This window comes from Patiria miniata, unplaced genomic scaffold (genome assembly GCF_015706575.1).
Source record: "Patiria miniata isolate m_02_andy unplaced genomic scaffold, ASM1570657v1 HiC_scaffold_9, whole genome shotgun sequence".
In the NCBI taxonomy this organism is placed as follows: domain Eukaryota; kingdom Metazoa; phylum Echinodermata; class Asteroidea; order Valvatida; family Asterinidae; genus Patiria; species Patiria miniata.
Window position 1 is genome coordinate 14740483 of NW_024037076.1, and position 18456 is coordinate 14758938.

Consider the following 18456-nt stretch of genomic DNA (forward strand, 5'->3'; position numbering starts at 1 on the left):
ATACTCAGTGCGTTACCACCCGAGTGGAAGTTGGAAAAATCACTCGGGTTGGACTCGAACCCACGACCTCCCTATTTCTAGTGAAGATGTCTTACCACTCGAGCACCTAGCTAACGGAATCGGTTGGTTGGTTCGAATCTGATGTACATAGCAGCGGGTACCGCATAAACTATTATGAGAAGGAATTTTGCGTCGGGGTGATATCAATCAAATCAGGGTTTTTTTTGCCCTTCACCGACGTTGAAACACTATATACTCAGTGTGTTACCTCTCGAGTGAAAGTTGGAAAAATATCACTCGGGTGGGACTCGAACCCACGACCTCCTGCTTTCTAGTGCAGATGTCTTACCACTCGACCACCGAGTTACCGAGATCGGTTGGCTGGTTCGAATCTGATGTAAATAGCAGCGGGTACCGCTTATATTATCTTATAATAGATTATGCGGTATCCGCTGTGTTGTACATCAGATTCGAACAGCCAACCGATCCCCTTAGCTCGGTGCTCGAGTGATATGACATCGGCACTAGAAAGCAGGAGGTTGTGGGTTCGAGTCCCACCAAGTGATTTTTTTCCAACTTTCACTCGGGAGGTAACACACTGAGTATATATTGTTTTAATGTCGGTGACGGGCAAAAAACCTAATTTGGTTGATATCACCCAAACGAAGTTTAGTTCATTGGCTACCACAGGACAACGAACACATTTTTAAATTAGACTTGATGACAACGAAAACATTTTAAAATTGGACTTCATGAAGAGCATTTTATAGGCCCGCTGTCAATAAATGCAGTGACATGTTGTGACTACAAATAAGGCAGGCTTATGGGTCAATTCTTACCAGTCGATGGTATGCTTGTAGCAGATAACACAAATCTAGATGGCGCTGAACTCCAATAGGACGTGAATCTCAACCAGATCTGATTTGCATGAGAGATCAGATCGGGAGGTTCATTCCACCTGCTGTAGCTGTGCCACTCGAAGAACTGGTTGCTGGATAGGTTGGCACCATCACCCGCCGAAAAGTAGGCGGAGTATTCATCAGCTTCAAAACTGGAGAAGGTGATGTAGATTTTCTGGTTCTCCTCCGCGTGGAGGATCCAAGTCTTGTCGATGTCATCTGAACTATTGCTTGGATAGTTTGGCGAAGATATCTCGAGGGTGTCGCTTGCATTGATGTACAATACAACAGTATCTGTGAAGGAAGGTCGGTTGGTATCAGAGCGGATTAAATAGTTGTTGAAAATGTTTGAGCTTTAAAACGATGTCGGGTACGTTCAGGAAAGGATATGTTGATTGTCCAGCTTTGTTCCTCACTTGATTAGTAATTCACCAATTACGAAACACCTTTACAGATGCTTATGCAGATTATACATTAAGCTCAGCCATTATTCGTCAAACATACAGAAATACCAAAATAGTTGCAATTAAATTTTTGTTGGCAATGCCTTAGATCCCCAACTGAACTACATTTCTTTATTATCCGCCGTATCGGTCGTATTATAATCAAATTTAAAATATGTGGCAAACTATGGCATACGCATACTGAGACGAGAGCATATCTGATCTTTTAAATATATATATGTTGGAAAGTTTGCTGCGACCGGAACGAAATTTCTAAAAACAAAGCCCCGGTTAAGATTTGACCCAGAATTGGCCTGACACGATTCAGGGTCAAAATCGACACATCTCTGGGTCACAATGACACTATTGGCAGGTGATTCTTGGTCAACTTTGACAAAGATAATGAGTCGGAGAAGTGTCACTCAGACCCCCAAAAGTGTCAGTTTTGACCCTGAAAAGTGTGAGGTCAAGTAGAACTCTTATTTTGGGTCAATGTGACCCGGGACTTTTAATTAGTATAGGAGTTAATATTTACCAGTATTATACCCCGGTGGTGCCACGGTCGTCAGCGTCTGCCCACCTATTAAAAACAATTTAAAAAAAGTCGCAAATCAAATCTGTTGTTGCGTGATTGGAATGTTGTCAGTTGCTTACTTCAATTTTCTAGACACGACCATTTTGTGTTTTAAGGCCATCGTCGTCGGATTGTTTATTTCTTCAACACCTAAGGAAATATCTCTATTTTTACTGTACTTCAATAAATTCACGATTAATAGTTTTGATAGGCAACACATAATCGATGACTTAGTGTCATAAAATTGATATTAATACAAGTATGTGACAAAATTATCATGCATAATTACCGCAACTGAGTTCATCGCTTCCACCGTAGCAGTCCCACTGATAATCACATCGCCAGGAGCCATTGATACACACTGAATGTCCGCAGTCAAACTCACTCGCAGCACAAGTCAAATTTTCTGATACAAAAAAAGGTAAAAGGACGACACGTTTAGTTCTGATTATATTTAATGCAAACATCCTTTGCACAGTTTTTTGTCACGAATTAGTCAACCGAGTTTAATTATGGGCTATCCCAAAACAAAGAAGCCATCTGTTAAATCGGGCTTCCTCTTGTGCATATTACAGGCCCATAACATAAAATAGAAGCACATGTGCAAACCTATTAAACAATAGAAAAGTCGTAAATAAAATATGATTCTAGGGTGATTGCTTTGTTATCAGTTGCGTAACTCAATTTTCTGAACCAAACTCTTTGGTTCATTTAAAACCAGCGTCGTCTGATGGCTTCATTGCTTTAACGCCTAACGAAATATTTCCATCTTTACTGCACATCAATTAATTTAGGAAAGTTTGATTTGATAGACTACGCAATAGAGGATAGCATTTTGTTTCGAAATTGAAATTACAAGGAGATGACAACCAAATCCAAGCTGGCCAGGATTGACAAAAGTGTAATAAAACACTGTGACTGGAAAGCCTGTCCATCCTTCAGTTCAGATCACTTTTATACTGCACACATCCTCTGACGTGTTTTCTCAACAAATCGTCAACGAGTTAATTAATTGGCCATCACAAGACAAAAAAAAATTAAATCGGACTTCAGAAACTGTAAATTATAGGGCCATTTTCAACAAAGTAAGTGACGTGTTGTGACCACAAAATAAAAACAGTAAGTTTTTGATCACAAATGGTCACGAGTGAACGGCTTGTGGATCAATTCTTACCAGTCGATGGGATGCTTGTAGCAGATAACACAAATCTAGACGGCACTGAACTCCAATAGGACGTGAATCTCAACCAGATCTGATTTGCATGAGAGATCAGATCGGGAGGTTCATTCCACCTGCTGTAGCTGTGCCACTCGAAGAACTGGTTGCTGTATAGGTTGGCGCCATCACCCGCCGAAAAGTAGGCGGAGTATTCATCAGCTTCAAAACTGGAGAAGGTGATGTAGATTTTCTGGTTCTCCTCCGCGTGGAGGATCCAAGTCTTGTCGATGTCATCTGAACTATTGCTTGGATAGTTTGGCGAAGATATCTTGAGGGTGTCGCTTACATTGATGTACAATACAGTGGTATCTGTGACAGTAAGCCAGTCGATGAAAGCTATTTAAAAGTTGTTAGAAATCTTTAGGTTTAAAACGGTGTCGGGTAGTTTAAGGTTGAAAATTCACAGAATTAAAACAACTTTGCAACTACTTATTGGGTTGACCCCAAGCTCAGTCATAATGTGAAATTTGGAACTATAAGCAATAGTTCGTATAGCGAAGGTGTCGGATCCTCATAGTAACTTCCATCCGTATCGGCCAAAATCTAATCAACTTAAAAGATATTTGACAAACGTAATTGTGCCAAACCGATATGTGAACTTAATCGTTCTTTAATAATCAATATTGCTGTGAAATTTTCATTACGCAAGAGCAATTGTGGAGTCAATTTTTACCGGGATTATACCCGGTGTCTTGACGGTGATCCACGTTTGAAAACAATTAATACAAGTCGGAACGTTACATCCATTCTTGTGCCGATTGTTTCCTGGTTGGTACCGTTACTCAATTTTTTAGATGCGAATAATTATGATGTATGCGATGCTAGAGTCGACTGATGGATTCATTTTTTACACACCTAAAGAAATATCTCCATCTTCACTGCTATTCAATCAATCAGGAAAATTGAATGTGATGGACAGCAGAACGCCGATGACATTTTATCAACAAAATTAAGGTAACTGCCACGATGTGACCAAAAAGTTGTGGATTATAAAGATAATATCATGCATAAATAATTACCGCAACTGAATTCATCGCTTCCATCGTAGCAGTCATATATTTTGTCACAGCGCCAGGAGCCATTGATGCACACAGAATGTCCGCAATCGAACTCACTCGCAGCACAAGTCAAATTTTCTGATAAAAAAACGAAAGAAACCAATACATTGTAATTAAGTGTTACCACAAACGTCCTCGGCAGTTTGTTTTCAAAAATAGTCAACGCATCATTGATATCAAAATACAACGAAAATTGTTTAGGCTTTATCTAATGTATATTGTTGGCCCACTTAAGATTTCGTTAAATTTCGTGACAACAACGTGAAAGCAGAAAGTTATTGATCACGAGTGGTTGTGAGTGACCGGCTTATAGATCAATTCTTACCAGTCGCTGGGATGCTTGAAGCAGATAACACAAATCCAGATGTCGCTGGAATTGAATAGGAAGAGAATCTCAACCAAATCTGATTTCCAGTCGAGATCAGATCGGGAGGTTCATTCGACCTGTACCAATTGAAGAACTGGTTGCTGTAAATGTTGTCACCATCACCCGCCGAAAAGTAGGCGGAGTATTCATCAGCTTCGAAACTGGAAAAGGTGATGTAGATTTTCTGGTTCTCCTCCGCGTGGAGGATCCAATTCTTGTCGATGTAATCTGAATAGTTGCCGGGATAGTTTGGGGAAGATATCTCGAGGGTGTCGCTTGCATTGATGTATAATACAACAGTATCTGTGAAGGAAGGTCGGTTGGTATCAGAACGGATTAAGGAGTTGTTGAAAATGTTTGAGCTTTAAAACGATGTCGGGTACGTTCAGGAAAGGATATGTTGATTGTCCAGCTTTGTTCCTCACTTGATTAGTAATTTTTCATCAATTACGAACACCTTTGCAGGTGCTTTTGCGGATTATACATTAAGCTCAGCCATTATTCGTCAAACATACAGAAATACCAAAATAGTTGCAATATAATTTTTTTTCGCAATGCCTTAGATCCCGAACTGAACTACATTTCTTTATTATCCGCCGTATCGGTCGTATTATAATCAAATTTAAACTATGGCATACGCATACTGAGACGGGAGCATATCCGTTCTTTTAAATATGTATATGTTGGAAAGTTTGCTGCGACCGGAACGAAATTTCCAAAAAAAAAACCCGTTAAGATTTGACCCAGAATTCGCCTGACACGATTCAGGGTCAAAATCGACACTTCTCTGGGTCACAATGCAACTCTTGGCAGGTGATTCTTGGTCAACTTTGACAAAGATAATGAGTCGGAGAAGTGTCACTCAGACCCCCAAAAGTGTCAGTTTTGACCCTGAAAAGTGTGAGGTCAAGTAGAACTCTTTTTTTTCGGGTCAATGTGACCCGTGACTTTTAATTAGTATAGGAGTGAATATTTACCAGTATTATACCCCGGTGGTGCCACGGTCGTCCACGTCTGCCCACCTATTAAAAACAATTTAAAAAAAAGTCGCAAATCAAATCTGTTGTTGCGTGATTGGAATGTTGTCAGTTGCTTACTTCAATTTTCTAGACAAAACCATTTTGTGTTTTAAGGCCAGCGTCGTCGGATGGTTTATTTCTTCATTACCCAAGGAAATATCTTTATTTTTACTGTAATTCAATAAATTCAGGATTAATAGTTTCGATAGGCAACACATAACCGATGACTTAGTGTCATAAAATTGAAATTAATATAAGTATGTGACAAAAGTATCATGCATAATTACCGCAACCGAGTTCATCGCTTCCACCGTAGCAGTCCCACTGATAATCACATCGCCAGGAGCCATTGATACACACTGAATGTCCGCAGTCAAACTCACTGGCAGCACAGGTCAAATTTTCTAATACAAAAAAAAAAAGGAAAAAGGACGACACGTTTAGTTCTGATCACTTTAAATGAAAACATCTTCTGCATTTTTTGTCATGAATTAGTCAACGGAGTTAAATTACAGGTTATCACAAAACAACGAAACCATTTGTTAAATCGGGCTTCATCAATTGCATATAACAGACCCATAACATAAAATAAAAGCACTTTTGGCCAACCCATTAAACAATAGAAAACTCGTAAGTAAAATATGTTGCTAGATGAGTGTTTTGTTATAAGTTGCGTTACTCAATTTTCTCGACAAAACCATGTTGTATTTAAAACCAGCGTCGTCTGATGGCTTCATTACTTTAACGCCTAAAAAAATGTCTCCATTTTTACTTACTGCACCTCAATAAAACCAGGAACGTTCAATTTGATAGACTACACAACAAAGGATTACATTTTGTTTCAAACGAAAAATTACAACCCAATTCAAGCTGATCAAATTAGTTTTTTTTGCCCTTCACCGACGCTTAAACACTGTATACTCAGTGCGTTACCACCCGAGTGGAAGTTGGAAAAATCACTCGGGTTGGACTCGAACCCACGACCTCCCTCTTTCTAGTTCAGATGTCTTACCACTCGAGCACCTAGCTAACGGAATCGGTTGGTTGGTTCGAATCTGATGTACATGGCAGCGGGTACCGCATAAACTATTATAAGAAGGAATTTTGCGTCGGGGTGATATCAATCAAATCAGGGGTTTTTTTGCCCTTCACCGACGTTAAAACACTATATACTCAGTGTGTTACCTCTCGAGTGAAAGTTGGAAAAATATCACTCGGGTGGGACTCGAACCCACGACCTCCTGCTTTCTAGTGCAGATGTCTTACCACTCGACCACCGAGTTACCGAGATTGGTTGGCTGGTTCGAATCTGATGTAAATAGCAGCGGGTACCGCTTATATTATCTTATAATAGATTATGCGGTATCCGCTGTGTTGTACATCAGATTCGAACAGCCAACCGATCCCCTTAGCTCGGTGCTCGAGTGATATGACATCGGCACTAGAAAGCAGGAGGTTGTGGGTTCGAGTCCCACCAAGTGATTTTTTCCAACTTTCACTCGGGAGGTAACACACTGAGTATACATTGTTTAAATGTCGGTGACGGGCAAAAAACCTAATTTGGTTGATATCACCCAAACGAAGTTTAGTTCATTGGCTACTACAGGACAACGAACACATTTTTAAATTAGACTTGATGACAACGAAAACATTTTTAAATTGGACTTCATGAAGAGCATTTTATAGGCCCGCTGTCAATAAATGCAGTGACATATTGTGACTACAAATAAGGCAGGCTTATGGGTCAATTCTTACCAGTCGATGGGATGCTTGTAGCAGATAACACAAATCTAGATGGCGCTGAACTCCAATAGGACGTGAATCTCAACCAGATCTGATTTGCATGAGAGATCAGATCGGGAGGTTCATTCCACCTGCTGTAGCTGTGCCACTCGAAGAACTGGTTGCTGTATAGGTTGGCACCATCACCCGCCGAAAAGTAGGCGTAGTATTCATCAGCTTCAAAACTGGAGAAGGTGATGTAGATTTTCTGGTTCTCCTCCGCGTGGAGGATCCAAGTCTTGTCAATGTCATCTGAACTATTGCTTGGATAGTTTGGCGAAGATATCTCGAGGGTGTCGCTTGCATTGATGTACAATACAACAGTATCTGTGAAGGAAGGTCGGTTGCTATCAGAGCGGATTAAATAGTTGTTGAAAATGTTTGAGCTTTAAAACGATGTCGGGTACGTTCAGGAAAGGATATGTTGATTGTCCAGCTTTGTTCCTCACTTGATTAGTAATTCACCAATTACGAAACACCTTTACAGATGCTTATGCAGATTATACATTAAGCTCAGCCATTATTCGTCAAACACACAGATATACCAAAATAGTTGCAATTTAATTTTTGTTGGCAATGCCTTAGATCCCCAACTGAACTACATTTCTTTATTATCCGCCGTATTGGTCGTATTATAATCAAATTTAACATATGTGGCAAACTATGGCATACGCATACTGAGACGAGAGCATATCTGATCTTTTAAATATATATATGTTGGAAAGTTTGCTGCGACCGGAACGAAATTTCTAAAAACAAAGCCCCGGTTAAGATTTGATCCAGAATTGGCCTGACACGATTCAGGGTCAAAATCGACACATCTCTGGGTCACAATGACACTATTGGCAGGTGATTCTTGGTCAACTTTGACAACGAAAATGAGTCGGTGAAGTGTCACTCAGACCCCCAAAAGTGTCAGTTTTGACCCTGAAAAGTGTGAGGTCAAGTAGAACTCTTATTTCGGGTCAATGTGACCCGGGACTTTTAATTAGTATAGGAGTGAATATTTACCAGTATTATACCCCGGTGGTGCCACGGTCGTCAGCGTCTGCCCACCTATTAAAAACAATTTAAAAGAAGTCGCAAATCAAATCTGTTGTTGCGTGATTGGAATGTTGTCAGTTGCTTACTTCAATTTTCTAGACAAAACCATTTTGTGTTTTAAGGCCATCGTCGTCGGATTGTTTATTTCTTCAACACCTAAGGAAATATCTCTATTTTTACTGTAATTCAATAAATTCAGGATTAATAGTTTTGATAGGCAACACATAACCGATGACTTAGTGTCATAAAATTGAAATTAATACAAGTATGTGACAAAATTATCATGCATAATTACCGCAACTGAGTTCATCGCTTCCACCGTAGCAGTCCCATTGATAATCACATCGCCAGGAGCCATTGATACACACTGAATGTCCGCAGTCAAACTCACTCGCAGCACAAGTCAAATTTTCTGATACAAAAAAAGGTAAAAGGACGACACGTTTAGTTCTGATTACATTTAATGCAAACATCCTCTGCACAGTTTTTTTGTCACGAATTAGTCAACCGAGTTTAATTATGGGCTATCCCAAAACAAAGAAGCCATCTGTTAAATCGGGCTTCATCTTGTGCATATTACAGGCCCATAACATAAACTAGGAGCACATGTGCAAACCTATTAAACAATAGAAAAGTCGTAAATAAAATATGATTCTAGGGTGATTGCTTTGTTATCAGTTGCGTAACTCAATTTTCTGAACCAAACTCTTTGGTTCATTTAAAACCAGCGTCGTCTGATGGCTTCATTGCTTTAACGCCTAAAGAAATATTTCCATCTTTACTGCACATCAATTAATTTAGGAAAGTTTGATTTGATAGACTACGCAATAGAGGATAGCATTTTGTTTCGAAATTGAAATTACAAGGAGATGACAACCAAATCCAAGCTGGCCAGGATTGACAAAAGTGTAATAAAACACTGTGACTGGAAAGCCTGTCCATCCTTCAGTTCAGATCACTTTTATACTGCACACATCCTCTGACGTGTTTTCTCAACAAATCGTCAACGAGTTAATTAATTGGCCATCACAAGACAAAAAAAATTAAATCAGACTTCAGAAACTGTAAATTATAGGGCCATTTTCAACAAAGTAAGTGACGTGTTGTGACCATAAAATAAAAACAGGAAGTTTTTGATCACAAATGGTCACGAGTGACCGGCTTGTGGATCAATTCTTACCAGTCGATGGGATGCTTGTAGCAGATAACACAAACCTAGACGGCACTGAACTCCAATAGGACGTGAATCTCAACCAGATCTGATTTGCATGAGAGATCAGATCGGGAGGTTCATTCCACCTGCTGTAGCTGTGCCACTCGAAGAACTGGTTGCTGTATAGGTTGGCGCCATCACCCGCCGAAAAGTAGGCGGAGTATTCATCAGCTTCAAAACTGGAGAAGGTGATGTAGATTTTCTGGTTCTCCTCCGCGTGGAGGATCCAAGTCTTGTCGATGTCATCTGAACTATTGCTTGGATAGTTTGGCGAAGATATCTCGAGGGTGTCGCTTACATTGATGTACAATACAGTGGTATCTGTGACAGTAAGCCAGTCGATGAAAGCTATTTAAAAGTTAATTATTATAATTATTATAATTATTATGTATCCAAGGCTAGAGTCGACTGATGGATTCATTTTTTACACACCTAAAGAAATATCTTCATCTTCACTGCTATTCAATCAATCAGGAAAATTGAATGTGATGGACAGCAGAACGCCGATGACATTTTATCCACAAAATTAAGGTTATTGCCACGATGTGACAAAAAGTTGTGGATTATAAAGATAATATCATGCATAAATAATTACCGCAACTGAATTCATCGCTTCCATCGTAGCAGTCATATATTTTGTCACAGCGCCAGGAGCCATTGATGCACACAGAATGTCCGCAATCGAACTCACTCGCAGCACAAGTCAAATTTTCTGATACAAAAACGAAAGAAACCAATACATTGTAATTAAGTGTTACCACAAACGTCCTCGGCAGTTTGTTTTCAAAAATAGTCAACGCATCATTGATATCAAAATACAACGAAAATTGTTTAGGCTTTATCAATTCTTACCAGTCGCTGGGATGCTTGAAGCAGATAACACAAATCCAGATGTCGCTGGAATTGAATAGGAAGAGAATCTCAACCAAATCTGATTTCCAGTCGAGATCAGATCGGGAGGTTCATTCGACCTGTACCAATTGAAGAACTGGTTGCTGTAAATGTTGTCACCATCACCCGCCGAAAAGTAGGCGGAGTATTCATCAGCTTCGAAACTGGAAAAGGTGATGTAGATTTTCTGGTTCTCCTCTGCGTGGAGGATCCAATTCTTGTCGATGTAATCTGAATAGTTTCCGGGATAGTTTGGCGAAGATATCTCGAGGGTGTCGCTTGCATTGATGTACAATACAACAGTATCTGTGAAGGGAGGTCGGTTGGTATCAGAGCGGATTAATGAGTTGTTGAAAATGTTTGAGCTTTAAAACGATGTCAGGTACGTTCAGGAAAGGATATGTTGGTTGTCCAGCTTTCTTCCTTCCTTGATTAGTAATTCATCAATTACGAAACACCTTTGCAGATGCTTTGGCGGATTATACATTAAGCTCAGCCATTATTCGTCAAACACACAGAAATACCAAAATAGTTGCGATTATTTTTTTTTCGCAATGGGTTCATATCCCCAACTGAACTACATTTCTTTATTATCCGCTGTATCGGTCGTATTATAATCAAATTTAAAATATGTGGCAAACGATGGCATACGCATACTGAGACGAGACCATATCCGTTCTTTTAAAAGCAATATGTTGGAAAGTATGCTGCAACCGAAACGTAGTTTCTAAAAAAAAAAAGCCCCGGGTAAGATTTGACCCAGAATTTTTTTTTTTTTTATTTCGCCTGACACGATTCAGGGTCAAAAGCGACACTTTTTAAGGGTCACAATGCAACTCTTGGCAAGTGATTTTTTGTCAAATTTGACACAGAAAGTGAGTCGGAGAAGTGTCATTTCGACCCTCAAAAGTGTCAGTTTTGACCCTGAAAAGTGTGAGGTCAAGTAGCACTCGTATTTCGGGTCAATGTGACTCGGGACTTTTAATTAGTGTAGGAGTTAATATTTACCAGTATTATACCCCGGTGGTGCCACGCTCGTCCACGTCTGCCCACCTATTAAAAACAATTTTTAAAAAAGTCGCAAATCAAATCTGTTGTTGCGTGATTGGATTGTTGTCAGTTGCCTGCCTCAATTTTCTAGACAAAACCATTTTGTGTTTTAAGGCCAGCGTCGTCGGATGGCTTTATTTCTTTCACGCCTTAGGAAATATCTCTATTTTTACTGTACTTCAATAAATTCAGGATTAATAGTTTTGATAGGCAACACATAACCGATGACTTAGTGTCATAAAATTGAAATTAATACAAGTATGTGACAAAATTATCATGCATAATTACCGCAACTGTGTTCATCGCTTCCACTGTAGCAGTCCCACTGATAATCACATCGCCAGGAGCCATTGATACACACTGAATGTCCGCAGTCAAACTCACTCGCAGCACAAGTCAAATTTTCTGATCCAAAAAAAAGGATGAAGGACAACACGATTAGTTCTGATCACTTTTAATGCAAACATCTTCTGCATTTTTTGTCATGAATTAGTCAACGGAGTTAAATTATGGGTTATCACAAAACAACGAAACCATTTGTTAAATCGGGCTTCATCAATTGCATATAACAGACCCATAACATAAAATAAAAGCACGTTTGCCAACTCATTAAACAATAGAAAAGTCGTAAATAAAATATGCTGCTAGGATGAGTGGTTTGTTATCAGTTGTGTAACTCAATTTTGTAGACAAAACTATGGTTTATTTGTCTGATGGCTTCATTGCTTAGTTGAGGATCTAAAGAAATATCTCCATCTTTACTGCACTTCAATAATTTTAGGAAAATTCAATTTGATATACTACACAATAAAGGATAGCATTTTGGTTCAAACATTCAATTACAAGAAGATGACAACCCAATCCAAGCTGGCCAGAATTGACAAAAAAGAGAATAAAACACTGTGACTCGTCAGTCTGTCCATCATTCATTTCTGATCACCTTTACCGCAAACATCCTCTGAAGTTTGTCAACAATTTGTCAACGAAATTAAGTTCATGGGCTACTACAGGACAACGCATGTTTTTTTTATTTGATTAGACTCGATGACAACGAAAACAATTTTAAATCGGACTTCATGAATGGTATATCATAAGCCCGTTGTAAATAAATTTAGTCACCTGTTGTGACTACAAAAAAAGCATAAATTTAATGATCACGAGTGGTCACGAGTGACCGGCTTATGGATCAATTCTTACCAGTCGCTGGGATGCTTGAAGCAGATAACACAAATCCAGATGGCACTGAACTCCAATAGGACGTGAATCTCAACCAAATCTGATTTCCTGTAGAGATCAGATCGGGAGGTTCATTCGACCTGTACCAATTGAAGAACTGGTTGCTGTAAATGATGTCACCATCACCCGCCGAAAAGTAGGCGGAGTATTCATCAGCTTCGAAACTGGAAAAGGTGATGTAGATTTTCTGGTTCTCCTCCGCGTGGATGATCCAAGTCTTGTCAATGTAATTTGAATAGTTGCCGGGATAGTTTGGCGAAGATATCTCGAGGGTGTCGCTTGCATTGATGTACAATACAACAGTTTCTGTGAAGGAAGGTCGGTTGGTGTAAGAGCGGATTAATGAGTTATTAGAAATGTTTAAGCTTTAAAACGATGTCGGGTACGTTCAGGAAAGGATATCTTGATTGTCCAGTTTTCTGCCTCCCTTGATTAGTAATTTACGAAACACCTTTGCGGATGCTAATGCGGATTATACATTAAGCTCAGCCATTATTCGTCAAACACACAGAAATACCAAAATATTTGCGATTGAATGTTTTTTTTTCGCAATGGGTTCAGACTCCCATTTTAACTGCACTTCTTTATTATCCGCTGTATCGGTCGTACTATAATCAAATTTAAAATATATGGCAAGCGAAGGTATACTCAAACTGAGACGTGAGCATATCCGATCTTTTAAAAGCAATATGTTTGAAAGTTTTCTGCAACCGAAACGTAGTTTCTAAAAAAAGCCCCGGATGAGATTTGACTCAGAAATTGGCTTTTCAATTGGCCTGACACGATTCAAGGGTAAAAATCGACATATTTTTGGGTCACAATGACACTATTGACAATGATTCTTTATCAAATTTGACACAGAAAAGAGTCGGAAGAGTGGCACTCCGACCCCCAAAAGTGTCAGTTTTGACCCTGAAAAGTGTGAGGTCAAATAGAACTCGGATTTCGGGTCAATGTGATCTGAGACTTTTTATTAGTAAAGGACTGAATATTTACCAGTATTATACCCCGGTGGTGCCACGCTCGTCCACGTCTGCCCACCTATTAAAAACAATTAGAAAAAGTCGTAAATCAAACCTGTTGTTTCGTGATTGGTTTGTCGTCAGTTGCCTAACTCTATTTTGTAGACATTAAACCATTCTATGTTTTAAGGCCAGCGTCGTCGGATGGCTTTATTTCTTCAACGCCTAAGGAAATATCTCTATTTTTACTGTATTTCAATACATTCAGGATTAATAGTTTTGATAGGCAACACAAAACCGATGACTTTGTGTCACAAACTTGAAGTTAATTCAAGTATGTGACAAAAATATCATGCATAATTACCGCAACTGAGTTCATCGCTTCCACCGTAGCAGTCCCACTGATAATCACATCGCCAGGAGCCATTGATACACACAGAATGACCGCAGTCAAACTCACCCGCAGCACAAGTCAAATTTTCTGATATAAAAAAAAAGGAAAAAGGACGACACATTTAATTCTGATCACTTTTAATGCAAACATCCTCTGCAGTTTTTTTGTCACGAATTAGTCAACGGAGTTTAATTATGGGCTATCCCAAAACAACGAAGCCATGTGTTAAATCGGGCATCATCCAGTGCATATTACAGGCCCATAACATAAACAAGAAGCACGTTTGCCAACTCATTGAACAATAGAAAAGTCGTAAATAAAATATGTTGCTAGGATGAGTGGTTTGTTATCAGTTGCGTAACTCAATTTTCTAGACAAAACCATGTTGTATAAAAACCAGCGTCGTCTGATGGCTTCATTGCTTTAACGCCTAAAGAAATATTTCCATCTTTACTGCACCTCAATAAAATCAGGAACGTTCAATTTGATAGACTACACAACAAAGGACTGCATTTTGTTTCAAACGTTAAATTACAAGGAGATGACAACCCAATCCAAACTGATCAAATTATGGGTTTTTTTGCCCTTCAAGTTCAACCGACGTTTAAACACTGTATACTCAGTGTGTCACCTCCCGAGTGAAAGCTGGAAAAAATCACTTGGGTGGGAATTCGAACCCACGACCTCCTGCTTTCTAGTGCAGATGTCTTACCACTCGACCACCGAGCTAACGGGATCGGTTGGCTGGTTCGAATATGATGTACATAGCAGCGGGTACCGCATAAACTATTATAAAAAGGGATTTTGCGTCGGGGTGATATCAATCAAATTAGGTTTTTGCCCTTCACCGACGCTTAAACACTGTATACTCAGTGTGTTACCTCCCGAGTGAAAGTTGGAAAAATCATTCGGGTGGGACTCGAACCCACGACCTCCTGCTTTCTAGTGCAGATATCTTACCACTCGACCACTGAGCTAACGGGATAAGTTGGCTGGTTCCGCTTATATTATCTTGTAATAGTTTATGCGGTATCCGCTGCGATGTACATCAGATTCGAACCAGCTAACCGATCCCGTTAACTCGGTGGTCGAGTGGTACGACATCTGCACTAGAAAGCAGGAGGTCGTGGGTCGAGTCCCACCCGACTGATTTTTTCCAACTTTCACTCGGAAGGTAACACACTGAGTATACAGTGTTTAAACGTCGGTGAAGGGTAAAAAACCTAATTTGATTGATATCACCCCGACGCAAAATTCCATCTTTTAACAATCCAAGCTGGCTAGGATTGACAAAAGTATAATAAAACACTATGACTCGAAAGCATGTTCATCCTTCCGTTCTAATCACTTTTATACTGCAAACATCCTCTGAAGTTTGTTTTTCAACAACTTGTCATCAAAGTTTAGTTCATTGGCTACTACAGGACAACGAAAACATTTTTAAATTAGACTTGATGACAACGAAAACATTTTTAAATTGGAATTCATGAAAGGCATATTATAGGCCCGCTGTCAATAAATGCAGTGACATGTTGTGACTACAAATAAGGCATAGAGTTATTGATCATATATGGTCACGTCTGACAGGCTTATGGGTCAATTCTTACCAGTCGATGGGATGCTTGTAGCAGATAACACAAATCTAGATGGCGTTGAACTCCAATAGGACGTGAATCTCAACCAGATCTGATTTCCATTAGAGATCAGATCGGGAGGTTCATTCCACCTGCTGTAGCTGTGCCACTCGAAGAACTGGTTGCTGTAAATGATGTCACCATCACCCGCCGAAAAGTAGGCGTAGTATTCATCAGCTTCAAAACTAGAAAAGGTGATGTAGATTTTCTGGTTCTCCTCCGCGTGGATGATCCAAGTTTTGTCGATGTCATCTGAACTATTGCTTGGATAGTTTGGCGAAGATATCTCGAGGGTGTCGCTTACATTGATGTACAATACAGTGGTATCTGTGATAGAAAGCCAGTCGATGAAAGCTATTTAAAAGTTGTTAGAAATCTTTAGGTTTAAAACGGTGTCGGGTAGTTCAAGGTTGGAAATTCGCAGAATTAAAACAACTTTGCGACTACTTATTGGGTTGACCCCAAGCTCAGTCATAATGTGAAATTTGGAACTATAAGCAATAGTTCGTAGGGAAGGTGTCGGGTCCTCATAGTAACTTCCATCCGTATCGGCCAAAATCTAATCAACTTAAAAGATATTTGTTAAACGTAAATGTGCCAAACCGATATGTGGACTTAATCGTTCTTTAATAATCAATATTGCTGTGAAATTTTCATTACGCAAGAGCAATTGTGGAGTAAATGTTTACCGGGACTATACCCGGTGTCTTGACGGTGATCCACGTTTGAAAACAATTAATACAAGTCGGAACGTTACATCTATTGTTGTGTTGATTGTTTTCTGGTTGGTACCGTTACTCAAATTTTTTGATGCGAATAATTATTATGTATCCAAGGCTAGAGTTGACTGATGGATTCATTTTTTACACACCTAAAGAAATATCTTCATCTTCACTGCTATTCAATCAATCAGGAAAATTGAATGTGATGGACAGCAGAACGCCGATGACATTTTATCCACAAAATTAAGGTTATTGCCACGATGTGACAAAAAAATTGTGGATTATAAAGATAATATCATGCATAAATAATTACCGCAACTGAATTCATCGCTTCCATCGTAGCAGTCATATATTTTGTCACATCGCCAGGAGCCATTGATGCACACAGAATGTCCGCAATCGAACTCACTCGCAGCACAAGTCAGATTTTCTGAAAAAAAAACGAAAGAAACCAATACATTGTAATTAAGTGTTACCACAAACGTCCTCGGCAGTTTGTTTTCAAAAATAGTCAACGCATCATGGATATCAAAAGACAACGAATATTGTTTAGGCTTTATCTAATGTATATTGTTGGCCCACTTAAGATTTAGTTAAATTTCGTGACAACAACGTGAAAGCAGAAAGTTATTGATCACGAGTGGTCGTGAGTGACCGGCTTATTAATCAATTCTCACCAGTCGCTGGGATGCTTGAAGCAGATAACACAAATCCAGATGTTGCTGGAATTGAATAGGAAGAGAATCTCAACCAAATCTGATTTCCAGCCGAGATCAGATCGGGAGGTTCATTCGACCTGTACCAATTGAAGAACTGGTTGCTGTAAATGTTGTCACCATCACCCGCCGAAAAGTAGGCGGAGTATTCATCAGCTTCGAAACTGGAAAAGGTGATGTAGATTTTCTGGTTCTCCTCTGCGTGGAGGATCCAATTCTTGTCGATGTAATTTGAATAGTTTCCGGGATAGTTTGGCGAAGATATCTCGAGGGTGTCGCTTGCATTGATGTACAACACAACAGTATCTGTGAAGGAAGGTCGGTTGGTATCAGAGCGGATTAATGAGTTGTTGAAAATGCAGATGCTTATGGTGATTATACATTAAGCTCAGTCATTATTCGTCAAACACACAGAAATACAAAAAATACAAGCAATTTATTTTTTCCTTCGCAATGATGTCAGGTCCCCAAATTAACTGCATTTGTTTATTATCCGCTGTATCGGTCATTTTATAATCAAATTTAAAATATGTGGCAAGCAATGGCATACGCAAACTGAGACGTGATGAGCAAATGCGATCTTTTAAAAGCAAACTGCATTGATGTACAATACAGTAGTATCTGTGAAGGAAGGTCGGTCGGTGTTAGTGTAGTAACGAGTTGTTGTAACGTTTTAGCTGAAAATACGTTTAATGGAGGATGTCTTGATAGACTCACATTCCTTCTTCTGTGATTCGACATTCACCAATAGAAACAATATTCCATCACTTAAAGGGGTTGCTTAAACTCGCTATTCAATTTTATCCAAGGAAAGGAATTGGTAAATTACGTTGCAAAAGATTCGGGCCCCCAAAGTTATTATATTTTCCCCTCTTTTTATGATAAGCCGCTTTTTGCAATATGTAAAGAAATTTTAGACACGAGGCAAACTGTACTGTAAGCGTGATCGATTTTATATTTGAAAGGAAACTACAACCACTTGAAATAATTAGTTTGCGAAAACCAGCGATTCTAAGTACATGTATGTATATTACAAAGATTGACATTTCCTCAAAGGGGCAATTTAATGATGTCATGTTGTAGAAAAGTACTTTTTATGTACTTACCGGTATAATGTCCCGGTGTTGCAACGCTCGTCTGCCAACCTGTTTAAACCATCAGAAAAAGTCCTATGTTGCAAATCTCCATTTTACAAACAAAATCAACGGCTTCTTTAATCAGGGACAGTACTAT

General features: G+C 39.3%; 1 protein-coding gene across 1 annotated transcript; it reads right to left on the reverse strand.

Moving 5' to 3' along the window:
• Positions 1–8686: 8686 nt before the first annotated feature.
• Positions 8687–11164, reverse strand: LOC119720879 (low-density lipoprotein receptor-related protein 12-like). The gene is made up of 5 exons (XM_038190746.1): positions 11161–11164; positions 10471–10815; positions 10214–10330; positions 9586–9939; positions 8687–8817 (listed from the first exon to the last, which is right to left on the reverse strand). The coding sequence occupies exons 1-5, from the start codon at positions 11162–11164 to the stop codon at positions 8687–8689; spliced, it is 951 nt and encodes a 316-aa protein (XP_038046674.1).
• Between the last annotated feature and the right edge of the window lie 7292 nt (positions 11165–18456).